At 44.0% G+C, this 21276-nt stretch overlaps 1 protein-coding gene across 2 annotated transcripts in view; it reads left to right on the top strand.

Annotated features, from left to right (window-relative positions):
- PARD3B (par-3 family cell polarity regulator beta) overlaps positions 1–20961 on the top strand; it is a 401278-nt gene extending 380317 nt beyond the window's left edge. For both annotated transcript variants that reach the window (XM_040560832.1, XM_040560833.1), the window contains one exon: positions 16230–20961. In XM_040560832.1, the coding sequence (XP_040416766.1) occupies positions 16230–16260 (31 nt within the window). In that variant the 3' untranslated portion in view covers positions 16261–20961. The remainder of the gene's footprint in view (positions 1–16229) is intronic.
- The last annotated feature ends 315 nt before the right edge of the window (positions 20962–21276 follow it).

The raw sequence follows: 21276 nt of genomic DNA, 5'->3' as shown, positions 1-21276 counted from the left end.
GTTTCTAATAGCAAGCCATTAAAAGTACATCAGTTATAAGTATTCTTGTGTGCACATCGGTGAAGGAGGAAAAGAGATATTGCCGATAAGGTAGGGAAGTGAGTTGTATGTGGACAGTCTTAAAGGCGTACTGTAAGGTAATGATGGGCTATGGACTCTTAAGGACTCGGATTCAGTTCTGGGCTCTTTTACAAGCACGTCGGGAGGGGACACGGTGAGCGCCCAGAGTGCCACCCACTGAGCAACAAGAAGACATGGGGGAAGGAGATCTGAACCACAGAGGAACTCAGGGGCAGTGCTTTAAACAGCCCTGTAGTTGTTTATGAGTGTTATCCGCTGTGAAACCCTGCGTTGTGAGGAGGGAGCTTTTATATAAACTCGTGATTAAAGGAAAGAGCTATCTAATTTGGGATGAAGAGAATCACTGAAGAAGTTAATAGTAAAAACAGTTGCTAGAGCAGCTGTTTCAACACAGCTCATTCAACTGGCAGCCAAACTGCTTCCATCTCATGAGTAGGTGACACATTTAATTTCTCTGCACAGAAGTCTCTTAAATACACATCAAGAGAATATTCTGAATTCCATGTTTTTATCCACTTTCATTATCCATATATTCACCTAAGGTTTTATTTTGCTCTTTAACTCCGGCACTTTAAAAGGTCATGCTTTGGATTTGTTCATCCAGGTAGAGTAACACCTTATTCTGCAAGAAATGTGGTACAAGCTAGTATGAGCCTGATCCAGAACCAGTGCAATCCATGGTTATGTATCGATAGATTTCAGAAATCAGTAGGTTTAGACTGAAATGCAGTCGCTGTTAGAGCATATTCCATCATTTCTTTGTTGTCCAGGTCTGTTTGATAGCAATTTGATAAACAGTGGTGTTATCTCTTATACCTAAATGACATCTTTGCTTTTTGCACATGAACTCTGCAGACCAGTGTTAGCAGTCAAAATCTCTCCATATTTTGGAGGTTCTAGGAAAAGGAGTATATCTTTGCATGCTATCTTCTTTTCCACCCTGTTCCATCTTACCACAGATATACGTGAAGTAGGACTTAAAAATGAATGCAATTCAAGGTCACTAGAGACTCACAAACATTCACATCAGTGGCTGTTATGGGCCATTAACTTTGTTAAGAGCCAACATGGAGCTAAAACTCTTGTTGTACCCTGTTAGAGAAAATTAATTCCTGCTTTCTTAGGAATCTTTACTCTCATCTCTGGGCTTGGAAGAGATTGTATTGTTCTAACATTTAATAGTTATGTAAATTAGCTCTAATTTTGTCACTTAGCACCTGTACAAAATTTTCTACTAGAACAATTCTTTAAAATACAGCATAAACAAAGTATAAGATGCTCAGGGATGCTGCTCTTTCAATTATGCTTATTATAGCATAAGCTATTTACCATAGGTAAAGATGCTCTGGCTGTGCCAGAAGAACACCAGCAAAATCTGGTAGGCATGTAGTTGGTGTTAGTACACAGTTAGAGAGGGAGGTGAGGTGAGGAGTCATGTAAACTGGAAGCTGTTCCTCAAGTCACCATCTTCTCTCTGTGCATAGACTGGTTGATATCTCATGTGCTTGCACCAGCTGAAAAAAACAAAGCAGAACATGCAAAGATGTCCACTGTATGACATACATGGGAAGCAGGAGGAAGTGAGTGTTAACTTTAACAGAAAGTGAATTATCTGCCATCTTTGTTCCACTCCAGATGTAATTCAGCAAGAAGATTGAATCTGAGTGTTAGATGGTCTGAGACAGCACCTTGGAAATTGGCAGCCAGTTCCAAGCAAGAGAGGAGAGGGAGGGCAGTAAATGTGTGAACAAAGCCCAGCCCAGGTTATCAAGTAAAACCCCAAGCCAACGGGGGTCCTTGGATATTGAGCGGCTGGAGCTTTTCTTCATTTAAAGTAGAAAAATAGCTTTTGTTTTCCAGATGAAAGGAAGTACTTTGAGAGCAGTCGGTTGTAGATCATGACAAAATCTGGCAAGCAAAACCAATCTCAGAAGGATTTCACAGCTGAAAATCCATGCGAATGGCTTTTTGCTTGGTGTTAGTGTACCGTTGTACATACCCATGTGCCAGGAGGTTTTGGTCCCTCATCTAGCATTTTTATTATGAATTTTGACTCAATCTGAGATGCTGTGCTTTAAAGAAAGTTAATGTTTCTTTTCTGAGAACAGAGATGTTTTCAGTATAATAAGAATGCATTTTTAGGAGACCATTTTTATGGTCATGGCTTTGGTTATGGTTTTTCCTTTTGTTTTCTTGATAGCAATATGCTCTTGAACTGGAATCAACCACCAGTAAAACAGTAGCTGGGACAAAACTAATAGAAGAACGGACACAGAGTCTTTCTTTCAGAGATCCTCATACAGCAAATATGCACATTCAGTGATTAAAGATCTCCAAAATGAGCTAAAAGTTTTCAGGACACTGGTACTCACTCGCAAAGCCCTGTGTGTCCCATTTCTTATACTGCCTGCCTGACTCAACTTCTGGTCATCCTAATTAGTGTTTTGGAGGTCTCCAAAGGCACTGGGTTTTCTCACTGACTTGGGAATTAGGCTGAATTTAGGCTGCCTGAGCATAGCGGTGCTGATTTTGAGCACCTTTCCATGAGGACCACTGCACTGTGGGGCGTGCTGCTGCCCCTCTGGGCAGAGGAAGCTGGGGGCTGCGAGCTGTGCTGCGGTGCTGCCTGCGCCACAGCGTCTGGCACAGAGCACAGAGCCTCACAGCAGAGCGGCTTGCAATGAAAGGGAATTTACCAAAAAAAAAAAAAAAGGCAAATTCAATTAGTCAGTTGAAATTGAGTTGGGGATTACAACTTGGATTTTTAGGCCCAGATCCATCAAAGCACTTAAGCACCTGCTTTACCTTGAATACATTTTGCTTTTCAATAACAAGCATTTGCCTAGCTATCAGAGGCCTCCAGGAAACCTGGACTTAAATGTGCATTGTAAAACATAGGGGAAGGATGGGAGACAGTCAGTGGTACTTACATAAATTTCACTTTTTCACTCCCTGAGCTTTCTGTGGTTTAAATAATGCCTCCCTAATGTTGCCTCAATGTACTGGTTTTTGTTAAATATACTGTAAATAATATCAAAATATCATTATATTTAACGAATAATCTGACTTTTTCTCTGAAGAAACTTGTTACTGATCTTAACATGGGATTTCTTTAGTATTACTGAGTGGAATAGAACCTTAATGTCATTTTAGTTTGATTTCTTTGTGTGAAGGGCTGACAGCTCTCCCTTCTCTCTTGTCACCAAACATCAGAAGAAAGCTCTGTTTTTGAGAGATTACTGCACTGGTCCTTGGTCTTGCAGAGATTTCGTCAGAAACATTTTGTTTTTAATGGACAATGGAAAGTGTTCAGCTGTCCATTATTACACTTCTTTGTACACAGTCTAAAAATATAAATGGAAATTATAATTACATCTGTAATGCTGGGTCCCAGCTGAAATCACTTTAATCCCAATGCGGGGGAAAAAAATCAATAAAGAACCCTTAACCCTGGTCTTTTCCTCCTTAGACGTCTTGTTTTCAGTTGTACTAGTTTATACCACAAGTTTTACGAGTTTCTCAAGGAACTTCAGTACACGGAAACCATTTTGCATCCTTAGAATGGTGTTGCTACTTTCTGACATAGAAACTGGAATGTTCTTCTTGGTTGTTGGTTTATATTGTAGCTGTTTCATGTGATGTGAAATTCCTCCCTTTTAAGTTTTGATCATTAAAAAAGAGGGGCCTTTGAAATGTTGCAGTTATTTTAAAGAAAATCCCATTTTACTGGAAGTAGAATTTCACTTGTTTATTAAAGAGGAACCCAAGTCAGCATTAAAGATGAACACTGAGGTTTAGAAAAGACATCATTCTCAACTCACCACAGGGCCTCTCTCCTATATTGTGCTTTTTTTCCTATGGGATTCAAATAGTATGTCTCTCAAGGTTAAATATCAAGTTCAGGTTTTGTGTTTTTCCCTATCACCATCTGTGAGCACACCATCAAGTGTTTTGTGTTTCTGCACCTTTCTGCAAAGCTGGGCTTAATGCCGATAGTGTTTTTGTTTTGAATGTGTTTTGGGGAGGGGAAGAGGGGCTGCTTTTATGCTGTAAGGCCTGCACAAACTATTAATTGTCTACTAATTGCAGCTTCCTCTGAGCATCGGGCTCTGGTAGCATGCACGCTATTCTACATTGCCCCAATTGTCACGTTACCAATATTCATAGGTGCAGAATCTGTGTAGTAGAGGTGTGCTGTTCGTCTGGGGGAACGCCTGTTTCTTAGTAGCTGTACATAAACACCTCTCTCTAGGTCATGAGCACTCAAAAAGTGAAAAGTAAATTAATAGTATTGGTCTGTCTTCCCTCTGGATACCTGCAAGGGAGAATCAGAAAGGAAGTTTGAGTGTAGAGTGAGGCATTTCAGCAACTCCTATCTAGTACTCCAGCTATTTATTTGCTATCTCAGGTTTTCAGGCCTTAACTTCCTGACTTCATTCCAGGATACAGATGTCTCATTCTCTGCCTGCCCTCTTCTCCCCTTTCAGATACCATTTTCCTATACAAGAGCCTAAATCCAAAGCTCACTGAAATGCTTCCATTGACATCCAGAGGCCTTGGCTGAGTCTGGATGAGGCCGGGGCACCAAGTTTCACGTAGTATCAAGTTATTCCCTCCTCTCTGTCTGGTATTTGAGCAGGGCACAGATCTCTTTCCATCTTTGCTTCCCTCCACAAAGTGCCTTGATGTTTTTTTTATGAACATGCCACTTCAAATCTATCACATCACACAATCTGAAAATAGGTAGAATGATACTGTAGTAGTGGCCTTTATTGTTCATTAGTGAATCAGCAGCCTAGCATACTGTGGCTTTAAATGAGCTATAAAAACTGGTTATTTTCGATGATGATTCCCTTGATTTGAACGTACTAGAGCATAGATAATTGTTTGATTGATTCATTATGTAAAAGATTTGTTTCAAGGTAGAGGGTATTTTTATTTAATTTACAAAAAAAAAAAATCAAGCCAAATTGAGACACTGTCTTTAGGGATGTCTGGAGTCTTTGCCAGGTTCTTACCAGGTTCAGATAGGGAGGTGCAACTTCTCTTTTTCTCTCTAAATGGCATACAGTAGCCTTACAGGGTGGCACAGGAATAGGTACCTGGGGGTACCTCTCTGACTGTGATGGTGTTCATCATAATCTAAGCTGAAGCTGCTGGTGGCATTGTGACTTACACATATGACTCTACTGCACATGGTAGTCTTTGCTACATGATGTGTGTATATGTTTAAAGGAAATAAAAGCCTATAGCTGGTGGTGCTTTCTGGAGCCTCTCTTTATCTCAATACTGGCTTGCCTCTGTCTTCCAATTGTTGTGTTGTCAACTTCGTAAGGTATCACTGATTTCCAGCTATTGGCATCAGGTTCTCATTGCTATGGGAGACAGTGTTTTGGTGCGTCCTTAGAGCCTGTTTTTCTGTCCTCTGCTTTGTGCTCCTTCCTCCAGCTTCATCATCCTGACATCTTCTGTTCTAGGTACATGACTAAGCTGATAGAAGTGTGTTTCCACAGGCTGTGATTGCTCTCTCTAGAAGTTGCTGTGCTCCAAGAACTTTGCTGTGCAAATTTTATCTTGTCATCTGGCATGCAGTATGGTGTGCAGGATGGCACAGAAGAAATTTGTTTAGAAGTTGCATATCTCCTGTATTAACAAGTGTTGGGGGCATGCGTAGATCTGGGATATTGGGGATCGCACCAGTTCCTAAAGATCAAAAGTTCTGCATGCCCAGGGACCACACTGATATGTCCTGCTGGATGCATGATGCTGTCTCAGACAGAAGCACATGGAAAAAAAATCACACAGGTCCTGATGGCATCATGTTATCTCCCTCTTTGCTGGCATTGCCAGGGGCAGTGCTGCTAGAGAAGAAAGCAAAGAAAAGAACAGTTGCCAGGCCAAGAGAGGAGTAGGACACAGCTGCTGTTGTTGGATAGGAGAGTGTGCAGAAGAATCTTCAAGGAGGACAAGGATGGGAGCAGTGGGGGCAAAGGCCGCGTTGACAGTGATGTATTTGGTACAGCGGCATGTGTGTATCTCGTACACTCACAGCTATTCTTCAGGGCGTGTTGAAGGGGGTGGTTGAGGAGCCAAGCAGACTCACAGCTGTGTCTCACCTCTCTCGAATCTGCTTCTGCCACCAGAATCTGGTGTGCTAAACCCTCCTAATCTGAACAAGTAAACAGCCTGTCCCAGGCTGCCATCTCAGAGAATGGCGAGGATTTTGTAAATAAAGGAAACAATTGAATGATAAGTTCACACTTCAGCACACTGCTTAACAACCTGATAACAGTTAATTACATACAGTATTTTTAAATGCAGCAACAGGGAGATAACTCATGCAGAGATGGAGCACAGACACTTGGGCCTCACAACTGAAGGTTAACCTCTTACTACCCAAGTCCCTAAAGAGGCCGGTGACCTGTATCTCCCAAATCTCCCCAGCTTTGAATGTTTACTGGCCAGAAGGGACTGAGGGACATCCACATAGCATTTCCTCAGCCACAGGTGAGTGCAGAAGGCAGAGCTGGAGGAAGTTGTGCTCAGCCCATGCGACTTGTAGGGCCCCACTTGGAAAGAGCAACCTGTGTCCTGGTGGGCAGGGCACGCAGGGTGCTAAAACAAGGGATGTCTCCACCATGGGCAGCAGGTAGAGTATGTCCCGTCAGCAGTCGCTGCGCTTGCTGCAGCTGCACTGATGTTAGTGTAACAGTAGAAGCTCTTAAGGAAGAAGCCAGCATAAACACAGCTGGAAGGGGCTGCAGTCGCAGGGCGCTTGCGGCCGTCTTCATGTCTCAGCAGCTGCAGGCAGTGCTACTGCTCTCTGGGCACCGGGTGGGACGTTTCCGTCTCTCCCAGCCCTGTGGGATTCAGGGTTTGACCCTTGTTATTTAAAGCTCAACTTCAGGACGTATGCTGTCAGAGCGCCTGCAAAGTTTGTGACTTAATACAAGTCTAATTAACTGATTTGCTTATCCAAATGTGGAGATTTACACACTTTTGTAGAGGCAGCTGTAAAGTTATAACTTCAGCTGTTTATCATGCCCTGAGCCTTTAAATCTCAATTATTAAAGGTGGTGTTTAATGGCTGGCTGGAAAAGGGGTGGTTACCAGAGTGTTAATGGAGTGCTGCAAGCCAGGAAATCTATAATCTAATGCCTGTATAGAAATGAATGGCTCTAACAAAAGAAAATATAAGGGAAGGGGGCTGGGGGATGGGGAGGCTCTATTTACAGGCTACTTGTGCTGTTTAGGAGCAAATCAATACATGAGCAGTAGAGGAACAGTGAGGATTGAAATACTGCCTGAAGAAACCAATAAGAGCTGCTTGTTTTTAAGGTCCCCCTCTCCCCCTCAAAAGCAGGATCTTTCTTCTTGGATGTTGAGCCTTGCCTTTACTGCGAAGGGGAGAGAAGGGAATGACACTTCCCAGGGAGTTTAACAGAATGTCTGGACCTAGAAACAAAATGAAACGGAGGGAAAAATAACCAGCTACAGTCAGTTTCAAAAATCATTTTCCTTTTTTATTGAAGCATGATTTTACTACCCAGTTTGTGCCATCGGAGGCAGAATTGACAGCCATGCTTCATCATGGCAACGGGAGAAAACGCTGCAAGGAATGCTTTAATTTAAATGAGAGATGCTTTTTTTAAAAAAAAAAAAAGGAAAGGAAAGAAAGAAAGCCTGAAAGCTTGGTAATAACATTAATAACCAGTTCTTCTGGGTTTTTACTAGCCCACTAAAGATCAGACAGCGTGTTAAGATCCCAGCGGCTGAACAGTAAAGACCCAGGCCCAGGCTATTATTTCTTAGGAAGATTTTTTTAATGACTTCTGTTATTTGTTGAAAAATCATTTTAACAGCACAGCTGAATAATCACCGTGCTTTAAATTCATTCTGTGTGAAAAATGAGAACAGGATAGAATTTGGTTTTACGTCCCTTTGAAAGCGCTGTATGAAAATGGCACAGATAGGAGAAGGCAGTGAATGGATAGGCTAATGGAGGAGGCTTCCCAGGCCTTCTTTCTGAAGTGGAATTTGGACTGTGGCAACAGAATTGCTTTTAAATCAAATGAAAATCTCCCAAACCACCACATGACCTTTAATTTTTACCCTGGTAGCCTCCAAAAAAAGCATAGATCTGCAGTAGAGCTTAGGGTGAGGTGAAGACATCTGGATTTTTTGTGTTTCTGGCTCTTGTGCTGCTGCACAGGGCCGGCGGTGGGATCTCACCTGTCTGTGCCTCTCTCCCTGCCCATTGGATGTCTGCTTTTTTGGACAGTAGCTGGCTCTTCTCGGGGCAGGGTTAGCAAGGTCCCTGCATCCATTGGAGTTACTGCACAGTACTGTGGTACAAATATTCCATGAGAGAGACTTCACTTGAGCATCTCACCCAGGTGATGACAGTTCTGCACTTGTCACTTCCCTATATTAGTTTGTCTGCTTTGAAAGTCAAAATTCAGCTGAGAAACCTAAAGCATTTGCTTCTTTTGCTGGCTTCAGCCCTTTGAAAAGCTTTCTGTCCTCCAGTGCCGCTTGGCCTGCATCATCTTAGAAATGTGACACAAGAGACCAAAGGCCAAGAACACTTTTAGTTTATAGCAAGAGCTTTTGGCCTCTGCTGATCTGCAAAACAAAAGACCAAAGGGACCTTAAAATCTCATCCAGGTCTCTCCCCGACAGAGTGCAGGGGTTCCTGAGCAACAAGCGTGATTGCTTAGCATTGAGAGTAGGTTACCAATGCCAAGAGGTTAATGACTCGCACGGTATTATGTTGTGTTGAATAATGAGTAACATATGAAATGACACTGTTGTAATGACTCGCTACTTAAAGTACCAATCTGCTTAAGACCCCTTTAAGCTTGAAGAGATCACAGAATAGCGATGTCTTTTCAATAGGTGCTGCTTTTTTTATGCCTCATGGTAGGGGAGATGTGCCATGCCTGAGAGCATACAAACAAAACAAGTGGTGAATTGAGTAGGAAGGATTATTGGACTAGTTGTTTTGAATGCTCATTGAGCATTTATAGAGCACCAGCTAGCATATTTGGGGCTTGTTGCTGTTGATTTGAGTTTTTTAATCCTGATTATCACAGTTCCTATATTTGTAGGTTGGATTTAGGGAAGGAAAGAAAAGGGAGCTTTGCCTGCAGGATAGGATTATCAGAAGCTGATCTGAGATCTTCTGTGGAAAATAAACTAATGCTGGAGCACAGGAGCAACACTAAGTGTTCCATGGCTTCGTTGGTGATGGGAGGCGGTTTAATTAATTGGCAGCCTAAACTGTGATGTTAACCAATCTTTGACATAGTCTGGTCCCTTAGGGTTTTAGAATAATCACTTGTGTACAGAATAAGCTGTTGGTGCTACCATAAGAAATCTTAGTAATCTTGTAGTAAAGTTTAAAACCTGTCAGACTACTGTTTCCCTTTCTTACAGTTGCTTCTGCAGTCTACTTGTCTGCATGGCAAGTTGGAATCTGATGAAACTTTACACTTGGCCCCAGATGTAAAGATGAGTGGGACATCTGAATAGCTCCAATCACTAGTAGCTGCCCAGGTAGCTGCTGGGCCCAGCAGCTCTCAGAATTTGTCCCTCTGCAAATAAAAAAGACTCTGTTCTCTGGTCACTTTAAGGGTAGACTTCAAGTGGAGTAATATAAACTGTACAGTTGCATTCCAGGACTGTGGTGCTTTTGCTGTTTGTTTCTAAATATTCAAAGCCATAGTATTGTAGAGAAAGAAAAACTGCACACGTAACCTCTTATGTTCAGGCCAGTCAAGACCGCTGCTAAACTTTGCAAAACTGTGCGCAATGGTAGGGAATCTGGCCTGCATCTCATTGGAAATGTACTCTTGCTTGAATATCAAACAAACTCGTATGGCTCCCTCCTTCTCCAAATCCAAAACAAATACAAGTTCTTTAAAAAGGAGAGAGATTTTCTGCTTTTTTTTCCACCAGTAATGCAGGTCGTGAAATGATCATTATTTTTATGGGACTGCAAAGCCTATAGAAGTCAAAGCTATGTAATATACATTGCAGAGTGTTCTGCTAATCCCGTCCAACCGCAGTCGTGCCTGGCCCAGGGAAGAGGGTCTGGTAACTGGAAACCTGACACTGAAGGAATTCCAAACACAGTCCTCAAACTAAAAACAGCTCTCTCCACATGGCATGTGCTACATGAGAGCCAGGGATTGTATTCGTTTATGTTATCTGATTTTTTAGCCTTGCGTTGTTGATAAAAGAACAGGAGAAGAAAGCACCTCCACCAGCTCAGCCCATAAATAATCTGTGTGTGTGGTTTGGGGTTAGTATGACATTGCTAGACATCTGCCTTCTACTGAGAGGTACAAGCCTCTCGCAGACAGGAGCCACAGAGCACTTCATTGCGTTGCAGATTCCTCCCAGCATTAAGATACCAAATTTGATTTCCTGTGTTTTTTTAAATGCAAAACCTATCATTGGCTATGGGAAGTATTGGTCTGAAACAGCAAAGAATATTTGTTACAGGAGTATATCACCAATTAAGATGTAGAGACAGACTTTAATGAAGCTCAGAGTCATGCAGTCATTTTTTTTGCAACCTGCAGTTTTTTTGTATTTTTTAATGAACGTTGAATATTAAGCAACAGAATTTCTTATTGCCACAGACTACAAACAGCACTGCAATGTCTTTAACACTGTATCTGGAGAGAGAGGGACTACGTGGTCTTTTCAGTCAGTTGTTTTTAGTGTACATCGAGAACAGCTTTATAAAGACACAGTAATGTATTTGATACTGTAAGATTGTTTATTTGCATAATTTAATTCTTACATCTGCTCCTTTTTTCTTTAAAAGTAGATCCTCTTGGCTGAGAACAAACAGCTCGCAGTCACAATGCGTACAATAGAGTTCTTCAGTGAGAATCTGGACACAGATAGGACCTTGTTGCTTTCTCCTGTTCTTTAATCACAGCCTGAGCTGCCTGATGCCATCACCCAGAGTCTCTCTATGTCTTGCTTAGACATGAAAGAGATTGCAGCCAAATGTGGGCTTTCCATTTGCCACTTAGTCTGTGACTGTCTTTGAAGTTTATTTCAAGAAGTACTCCCTGACAAAGTAAGAAGGCAGTTTTTCATGTGAAATTATATCCCTTGCAAAATATTCCTGCAGCAGCTAGAAGAGGCAGTGATGGAAGGGAGCATTCCCTTCCTTGCTTTTACCAGGTACTAAGAATGTGACCTCTGTGATTCTCCCCATAGAACAGAGGCAAGAAAAACTCTTTTGTCATGATGAAATCCAAACCCCCAACATGATGGGGCACAGCATGAACAGCCAGATCGTTTTTTGCTTTCCTTTGCTCTGAGATAACCCGAACATGTGTCTTTGCAGCTTACGTTAAAGGTGACCTGCAAATGGGGGTTAACAATGAAACACAGTAAACCTGAAATGAAATGTGTTTTTTTTTCCTTTTTTTTTTTTTTTTAACATTAGGTATTTAGGCCTGTGTGACAGGTACGCTCTACCCTGTGAGACTCTTGGCAACTGAAGAATCACTGAAATGGTGTCTTCTAAAAACAAAAAAAATGAATTGTAGAAAGCAAAAACTGTTTTGGTTAGTTTTTTTGAAACGTACAGATACCCATTTGACTTCAATGACTAAATATTATTTTGGGTAAAAGAAGCCCTTCTTATGTATCCTGAATCCTTTAGTTCTGTTTTAAATAATTCCAGAAGCTTTCAAAATTCTGCAGCAAAGCCAGAATATGTTAGGTCTTACATGCTTTGTACTTGAAAGGTAAATAAAGTAGAGAGAAAAACAAACTAAACTATTTCAGGCTTTACTTGTCATAGAGAAAAAAAACGTGTACTGTTAATTGAATGTCAATTACCTGCTTTAACTGCTTTACAAACAGGTTACCTGCTTTACTTAGACAAAGCTCCTTTTTGCTCTTAAAGCTCAAAATTAATCGCAGTTCTTACCCAGTCAGTCATGTAGAAGATAAACCAATAGAGCTGCTAACCAGCATGTGAAGCTATATGGCCAAACATGTCTGCAGCTACCTCTGTGTCTATGGGTCTGCTTCAGGGGAAGGTGAGATTTCTCTTCCTTGTGATAAAATGAACATTTTAAGGGACACCTTGCATGTGACATTCTTGAGGGATGCATTTTCACATTACCCCACTAGCTTTGCCTTTTCTTGAAGATGGTGCTTCTGCCTGCTTGCCTTCCACTGCTTCCTCAGTCAGCAGCCTCTGCTGTTAGCTAGACACACATCACTGATGGATCTTCCACTGGAAGCCAACAGAACTGAACTGTCAGCAAAAACACTTTTTGAGCTCTGAGTTCAGTTCCTTCCCAGGATGTTGTGTCAACTTCCCCACCTTCTGCCTGCCATTAATTTCACTGGGCCCACAGGTCAAACAACTGACTAAAAATCTGGAAAACAGCTGACGGTCAGAGCAGCTCCTACGCAGCATGTCCTCTCAAAGGGCACACTCCTGGCCTGGTCCTTTTGAGTGGCTGGACCTGCTTGACCCAATTTGTGGATTTTTGATCAGTCCCCGGGTCACTGATTTTCCACTTGAGGTTATTGGTTTGACCCCCCCAAACCATGGGTCACTTGGGAGGTGTGATATGGCCCCGTGAACTCTGAACTCATCAGGAGCCTACAAAAACAGCAACGAAGGGGAGAAGAATTTCATTAGGGCCTCCTCAGAGGTGGCAGTGTTTGCGGAGGGGAAAGGCAGGGGTTGTTTTGCTTCTTGCAGAAATAAGCATAGCAGCTACAAGGGGCTGCCAAGTAGAAAGTGTTTGGTTTGAGTTGTTACGGCAATTTCTTTAAGGGTAAACAACAGCATATACTTTTACACCTTAAGCTATCAAGTGAAAATACTGTTTTTCCAGAGGAACCCTGCTTTTGCTGCCTGGAACAGCCCCCAGTCTCCCAGACTTACTCGTAATGGTAACAGCATTCCTATAGTCAGAGCATGGCATCTAGAGATGGTTTTTCTACCTCAAAAAGCTTGACTTTCTGAGGGCTAATTTGAAGCACTTGGGGATGAAAGGGCTGTTTTCTCCTGTATTCAAAGACATGCCAAATGGGTTCATGTCAGAGACTCCCCAGGCTGGTCGTTCGCACTGTGAGCAGCTCCCAGAGAGCAGATTTCACCGAGCATGGCTAGTAGGTGGGGAGGAATTAATCCTTAGGAAATAAATCAGCTTCTACATGCAGTGTTGGTCATAAAGGGAAGAAAAGTGTCATCCTTTGTGGATTTGCATGCATAAAATCCACTGCATCGCCAGGGGAAGTGAGCTGCAGAGGGTGGTACAGCCACGGGATATTCTTCACGAAATTTCCCTGGTCATGATGACTGGAGGCTGCCTTTTGGGCAGAGTTACCAGGGTTTACCCAGCTTTTGCTCATAAGAGAGTTCCAATAATCATTTATTAGATTACTGATTATATTATTGCCAAGGCTGCCAAAAAAATTGGCATGACTTCCCATCTTCCTGGGGATTTCCTAAAGGATCCGTGTGAAGTGGATTCAAGCCTTGTCTCTCTGCACCACCTCTCCTCCAGCTGCTACCCCCCAACTCTGAGGAAGACTCTCAAGAATGATAGCAGCTGTGGGTATTTCCCAGGTAAACTGGTTTGAAAGAGAGCAGCTTGCATATTATTTAGTTTTTAAGAAAGATTTTGCCCCTCGTTCAGGTTCCTCTGCAGTCTGCCTACACAGGAAGAGGTGGTATAACTGTAAGTGAACCAATGGTGGATTTAGTTTCTTGCTTAGGTAACAGCAATGAGGACTATGTGGCACAAGCTCAAGATGCTTGGGTGCGTGCCTGAGGTCTGGCACATCTTTGCTGCACAATTCTAGGTGAGAGCTGCCTGAATGTGCTGCCTCTGCACAGTCACACTTCCACCCAGAACTGGACTGCCTGAGCTTTCCTGGAAGCAGCTCTGCCGGGAGCCAAGCGGGCTGGCTGGATAGCAAAGCGCATCCCTCTCTTCCTGCTGCGTCCAGATCCATCGTGTGAGCTGAGGGATGAGCTGTGCTGAAGGCTCGGGATTTGATGCTGGTGGCTCTGTCCTGTTCTCTGCAGTCATTTTGGTACCAATTAATTTTGATTTCGTTATTCTAGGGTCATTCAATTTTGTAGTTTGATCTCTGTCCAAAAGCTGCCTGGCTTCTTGGTGAATTCTGGATCTGTGTCCAAGCTCAGTCCCATTTTAATGTGATCCACAAGAATTTGGTTGATTACAGCTGCTGATGAGAACATCTTTTAAAATCTAATAGACAGGATCTCAATTGTTACCCTTAATTAAAAGGCGATGGATGTAGGTTTGACATTTGTTCTTGTTGGTTTGCTGCTTGACACAAAGCAGTTCTTAACATCGCAGAAGCCTTTTTAGATTGGATGTGCATTTTTGTGCACAGAAGAATTAAAAGCTGTGTGTGATGGGACTGACTAGTGTACAAGTCTTCGTATAGAAATATGTGGAGCAACTCTTCGGCCTGGTGGAAATAAGGCTTCGTTGCAAGGCGTAGGTGTGTGAGCAGAGATAGCAGTTGTCTCAACACATGCGGTTAGGAGTCCTTTCAGTATCTCAGGGTGGCTTCAGGCCCTTCAGCACTTTGTCTGGACTGTCTCACAAGGAGAGAGAGGGGGGAAAAAAAGCCAAGAGTGCCTGTCTTTTATAATGTTCTGTTTTTAAAGCAAAAAGTCTCTGGGGAGCATGGGTCCTAAAAGTCCAGGGCCTGGAATTCTTCCTTTTGCTCTTTCCATTTTAAACAGGAAACATTTGCACTAAGTTATTCCAGGGGGAGAATTGTAGGTTCATTTCAAGGCAGATAATGTTTGTTCATTGCCTATGTCCATGATTTACCCCATGGGCTTAAACGAGTGCAGCAGAAAACCACATGTTTTGTTTTACTTCATGCAAAACAAGTTCCAGTGGAGTCTGGGAGTCCAGATTAAGAAAGGGGAGGCAAGCTTGTAAAATCTGTGTGAACAAAAGAGAGGCATTGATGAATTGTGAACACCTGATCTGCTGTACCAGAATGATGACTTTTTTTAATAAATCTATGGAAAGGCTATTTAAACAGTTGATGAGTTTAGTCCCAAACCCACAGAGCAGGTGTAATTGATTTATATTTTCGGCCCCTGTTTGGGTCAAAGCCCTGCCTTCTTCCTTCAGCTCACACTTGGAGAGGAGCTTCCTGTGCAGTCAATGGGAGGTTTTGCCAAAGTGCAAAGGCATTTGCAATCAGACTGGCAAAAACTCCTAATTGAGTTGAACTTTTGTGGGTATTCTGGCGACATGTCTGTGAGAACAATTATTTTTGCCATTTCGAAAGTATCGCAAGTTAAGCTATACTAGGAAAAATACCAGTCCTTCATTAGTGCAAATCATGGAATTAAGATGCAGAAAGCTAGAGAGGGCTCAGTGGCACATCCTCAGGGATGACATGTTCACATGTTGCTTTTCACGTGAACTAGAGCTTGTCAGATCCATACTGATGCAGATAAGTTACAGACAGGTTACAGAGCTTTTGTAATATCAAGTCTTCCAGATCACAGGAGTTTTTTTTTGAAACCCCATTGGCAGCTCGCCGCTGCACACAGGTATAGTAGTCTGACATCCCTGTGTTTCTTCCAGTAGTTCCAGTTTTTCCAACTATAGTGTTTTGGAAAGCTTTCGGTCTGACATGTATAGAAAAAATAGTGGAATGGCTTGGAAAGCGTGAATATTTGCGCATGTAAAGCTTATGGGATTTGCAGACTTGCAGACCCAACTCATCTGTTTATCCTCAGGCCAGATAAGATTCAGTCAAACATGCATTGTTTAAGGAGCTTTGTTTCCATTATGGCAAATGGATCACAGGAGGCTGAGTTTGGGAGCTGAAGGGCTCCAGTGCTCCCCCATTGTAAAAGGGCCGTGATGTGTGCTGGACCCTTCTTCCAGCGTCCTGGGTGTTGCAGACTTCTGTAGCTTGCAGGTGGGAGGGTTGTTATCCTTCAGGAGTTCTTTTGACTCATCTGGACATGTCATGGTTGAGGTGGCATTTCCTTTCCCAAAGTACACATAGACTCCGAGAACAAAATGTGCCGCTAGGCTTGTAGACTGCCTTTTTATGTGCTTTATTGTGTTTTTCCTCCACAGGCGTGGACCTGCAGACCACTGGAATATTTAACAGGACCACGAGTAATATACAAAGAGAGAGATCTTCCCTACTACCAAGGAGGACAGCCTGCTGTCCACCCGTCTAAGGGGAACTACATCCGCGCACCAGACACGAGAGTGGCAGAATTGAGGTACCCCCAGTACTACCCAGCCCAGCCCGTTGCAAACCAGCATAAAGGACCCCTCCGGCAGGACGTGCCACCTTCCCCTCCTCAGCCCCACCGTGCACCAGCTTATAATGAAATTGTCCGACACCGTGGGACCAGTCCAGACCAATACCAGTACAGGCAACAGGATCCCAGGCAGAAGAACCCCATGACAGCAGCTGTATAGCCACGCACTGGACTTGCCAGCACAGCCCAGGAGGACTCCCGTTGGACATGGGCCTTTTAGAGTTGTTCCACGCGTGGCTGCCTGTAAGAACAGCATTAGACCTGGAGTCATTTGTACTGAGCTGGGCTCAGCATAGGTGCTTTCTAACAGGCGAACTAAAGCCGCGGGAGGTACGATGTGTTTTGAGTACGTGAGGTACCAGACAGTTGAGTATTTTTTAATTCCTTTTTAAAAATAGAAAGTGGCTGCTGGAAATGAAGCGCAACACTTATTACACCTCAGGGCTATTTACCAAATCCGGTTGCACCTATACAGTGCACAGCTGCCTGTATGAGGGCAGCGGTGTCACCGGAGTTTACTTCAGAGCACTGTTGCAGAGCCTTTAAGTGAGAACACAGCATGCAGTGCAGACTTCTTGCGGAGCTGGGGATCTTGTGTAATCAATCAGCTGACCAGGGACCTCGTGGAGTTAGCGGCCATGTTCCAGACTTGTTCAGACCAGCAGCTCTGTGTGTTAAGGATGCTGCAGTTCCAGATTTGTAATCTGGCCTCTGTCTTCCTCTTTCTATTTGATGGTGGCAGCAATTTATCTTGTAGCCTTCATTTTTCTGCAGTTTGCGTAGCAAGATTCTCCTCGTATTGCACCTGCTGCATTTGGAGTAAGGCAAAAAGTTTTATCCACCATGCTTGAGCAGGCTCGCAGAGGACAAGGCAACCAGCCATCTGAGAGGTTGTGTCTAGGTGCATGTGTGTCTGTGAACATTTCTTAGTTATACAACGTGCACTCTTTAAATGTAAACCCCAGAGATCAGATCCTCAGTTGTTCTCAGCAAGTGTCACTCTCGGGTTTTCAGTGGAGCTAGCCTGAAGTGGCTGTGGAGGTGACTGCGGGCGTGGAGTCCATAACTCACATTAAGTTAACGTATCAGGTGCTGCTTTGGCTCAGGCAGGGCAGCCCAGTTCCCGGCCCACTCTGGCCAGGAAGACAGCCAAGTGCCTGCCAGCGGCGTGTGAGCCGATTGAGTGCCTGTGCCCTGCCCTCGCCAGCCTGCTGCCACGGGAAGGCACCTGTCAGAACGGGGCTGCCCGCAGCCTCCGCAGAGAAGCTCAGCCTCAGGCGGTGCCACGTGCCAAACGACTCCAGTTTCTGCAGTCAGGGGTCAGCAGGGAGAGAGGCTTTTCGCAGCGAGAGGTGAGGAAAAAAATGAGGAAAGCAACAGGGAGAGCTTTGAAACCTTGGGGCCCCGGAGGAAGAAGAGGGAATAGCTGTAAGCGGTGAGTTATTTGCAAGAGTACATGGGAAGAGAGGAGGTAGGAGGTGGGTGAGTGGGGAGCTAGGGGCACACAATGCTGGGGCACCTGCCCGGCTCTTTGCCCCGTGCAGCCTGAGCTTGCTGTGCAGCCAGCCTGCCAGGAGGCCAGAAATACACGATGGCAGTCACAGAGACATAGCTACCTGGCCCAGCAGGGCTGGGGCCCTCAGAGGTTTATCTCAAGGATGTTGTTGCAGGGAAACCGTGCAGTCTTGCCACCTAGCAATATGAAGTTGCCAAGTGCCCTTAATTCCTCAACTTCTGTCTTTTGGGAGTGTTACTAAATAGTTTGGGCTCCTCTCCTCATCAGGGAAGACTGTGACCAAGCCAAGGATTAAGTGCAAGGATTTCTTTGATGTCTTTTTGACACCTTTGGTATGCAACAGATTAAATCACATAGGTCACTTCTAGGTGTTAAATCACAGGAAGATCTATCTTGCCAGGAGCGCATCCCTTTACTAGAAATCCCTGGGAAAAGGCCTCATTAGAGTAAGAGATCCATAAGGCGCACGGCAGGGCGGGTTTGTGTGCTCCTGCTTTCCAGGGGCCACAGCCACAGCTAATGGCCGTGATGAGGGTGAGCATTTATCCCTGTCAGCCTGTTGCTTGTGTGCTGCCAGCGCCAGGAAGAGTCTGGGAGCATCTGCATCCGCCCTGCTGGCCCGTGGGCTCCTGCAGTTGCATTCACACTGACCTCTCCCCACCAGGCAGGCTGGAAGCAGGGGGAGAAGCAGCTTTGGGGTGGTGGGGGGGGGGTGTCTCTGTGACTCAGATGCAGGGCTGGGCTCCCTGGGGCAGGGGCAGGCGAGCTCTAGATCCAGTCAGGAGGAAGCATTGGTGGGAGGGAGAGGAATGCAACCGATCATGAAGCAAGTATGTTTGGTTCTTGCTCCATTTCTTTCTGCCCTCTTCCCTAGAAATGTAGGAGGGAAAACCTCTGGAGGGAGAGGTTGGATGTAAAGCTGGGTGTCTCTCGGTACCCTCCATAAGTAAGGCACATTCCCCAAGGAAACTCTGCCTGTCGCATACGTGCTGTACACAGCCTTGTACTTCTCTGAAAGAGTTTAGATGCTGTAGGATACTCAGCCAGGACTTGGCAGCCACAGGGTAGATGCTGGTGTTATGAAGCCCTGCTGAAAGTGAAGTGAAAACAAATTAAAATACTTTCCTTTCCCTGCTTGAAATATAACCCCTGATACATTTGATCCAGCTGTAAAGAAACTAATGTGTTTGACAGTGGCTTTATCAAGCCAGGCCACAATTAAGAACAGCTCTGAATAGCTACTGCCTTTATAAATCACTCTCAACTAACCCTTCAAATGGCATCGCAGCACAGTGAGCAGAACTTATTTACAGTATTTCAAGAGCCGGGGCCAAATAAAATCTGGATGGAAACAGCTCCTGGGTTATTTATGGCCTTTGAAGGACCTGCGCAATTGTCTCCCCGTAACCTGAATCTTCCCTTAACAGCTCCCCTTGACTGCATCAGCTCCGCTCGGTTGAGGCAGTCAGATCAAACCAACAACTTCTGAGCTGTTAATCTTACCCAACAGGTTATTAAATGATGCTTCAGCTGTTAGATCAGTACAGAGCTTCTTCCTTCTTCCGAAAAAAATAAAATAGCTACAAGCATAATATATGGATGCATCCTACAGGTGAGGAGCTAAAGGAAGAGCAGGCTGTCCTAGCTGGGGGAACAAGACCAAAAAGTATCGCAGAGCATCTCCTCAGTCTCTGGTGCCATTGTTCTGAGAGAAAATTGCCATTTGCTGGTTTAATATCTGATAGAGGTATGGTATTTTCAAAAGTATAATGTGTAACTACAGTATATATAGTCAGCTTCTCTGCAGTGTAAAATGTATGATTTTAGCACCATATTGTGGAAAAATATGTACCGTGCAGAATTCACGAGGTGCTACAACTGACGGTTGAAAATACACACTTGCAAAAATCCAAAAGAGCCGTTAAGTAACAAGTTGTTCTTTTCCCCATATGTCCATATGTTTGGGAAAATTATGAGTCTGAAATGCTCTTGACACGTAATTGCCTCGCACTCCCTCATCCAAAATGTGCCAGTCCAGCAGCACAGTTCCTGACGTAGGGGGTGTGAACGGAGGGCTGGGGCTTGCGGCAGGAGCGGCGTGCCATAAGTGTGCGTGTGAAGGGGAGTCAGGGCGAGGGGGAGGCACGCTCCTGCCTGAAGCTGGAAGCTTTGATTTCCTGAGCTGGTGTGTGCAGCCAGCAGCTCTGGCCCTGGCATGTGGCCAGCCGGGCCCAGCAGTTGAAAGATGAAGATATACGGGGAGGGCCTGCGGATTTTCTGAGTGACCACCCACTAGTGACCCGTGGTCTCAGCCTGGGAGCAGACATTACCACTGTGATATAATATGGCGGGAGTCTCTAGGCACCCCTTGAATGCATAAAGAAATAGCAATTGTCCTTTGTGGGGAAAAAGAGAACTAAGCATTTTAATTTAAAAAAAAAAAAATGCTCCTGTCTTGAAGAATTGCGTGCAGCTCTGCATTCCGATTCACTCCAGCTTCCTGAACTAGAAATAGCTTCACATGCTGCCTAATTTTTTTACAGATGAATTGTGCTACCTCCTCCTCCCAGCCATCACAGATTTGTTTATCAGAAGGTTAGTGCTGTGAGTGAATCCATCAAGTGCTCTGCCAGGGCCACATCCTGATGCTCTGCTCTGAGCAGGGGCTGCTTTGCGCTTTCAAAATGCCCTACACCTGTGCTCTCTGCCACAGTTTTTCTGCAGTCTCTAAGCCTTAAGTGCAAAGTTGGAAGGACTCTTTACTGTCTGAATTTAAAAACACACTTTTTTAGACACTTCTGTATTATTTTGGCGGAGAGGAAGGTGTTTATGGTCCTGACAATACCCGTATGTTTAACCGAAACTGATTTCAGAATCATGTGTGATTGTTTTGGGGGAGAAATTCAACACACAATTTGAGAGTTTTTTTCTAGTACCACATCAAAGATTTAGATCTTTTGTTACATATGGCTATACAAATTTTACCTGTTTTATTTTGCAATAAAATAAAGGCTTTAAGACTATATATGATTATGTATTTTCATGTTGAGTCTTTCTCTGCTTTGTATCTACAAAGTCATCCTCACCTCTGGATGTGATTTGATGTTAGAAGACTGTGTGCGATCAGGCCGGATCAGAATTGGTAAGGTGACACCAACAGAACAAGCCACAGCAGCTGTGTGCTGATTGTAGAAAAAAAAAAAAATCACCAAGCTTCACGTGATTCATCATTAAATCTGCATTGTCTTCAGTTGTAGAGACAGAGTCCTGATTTCGTAGCCCTGACTGAGAGGTGGAGAGAGAGAAAGAGAGAGAAGTCCCTTGCCAACTCAACAAA

This window comes from Cygnus olor, chromosome 6, assembly GCF_009769625.2.
Source record: "Cygnus olor isolate bCygOlo1 chromosome 6, bCygOlo1.pri.v2, whole genome shotgun sequence".
Classification (NCBI taxonomy): domain Eukaryota; kingdom Metazoa; phylum Chordata; class Aves; order Anseriformes; family Anatidae; genus Cygnus; species Cygnus olor.
This window is presented reverse-complemented; position numbering and strand designations above follow the sequence as displayed.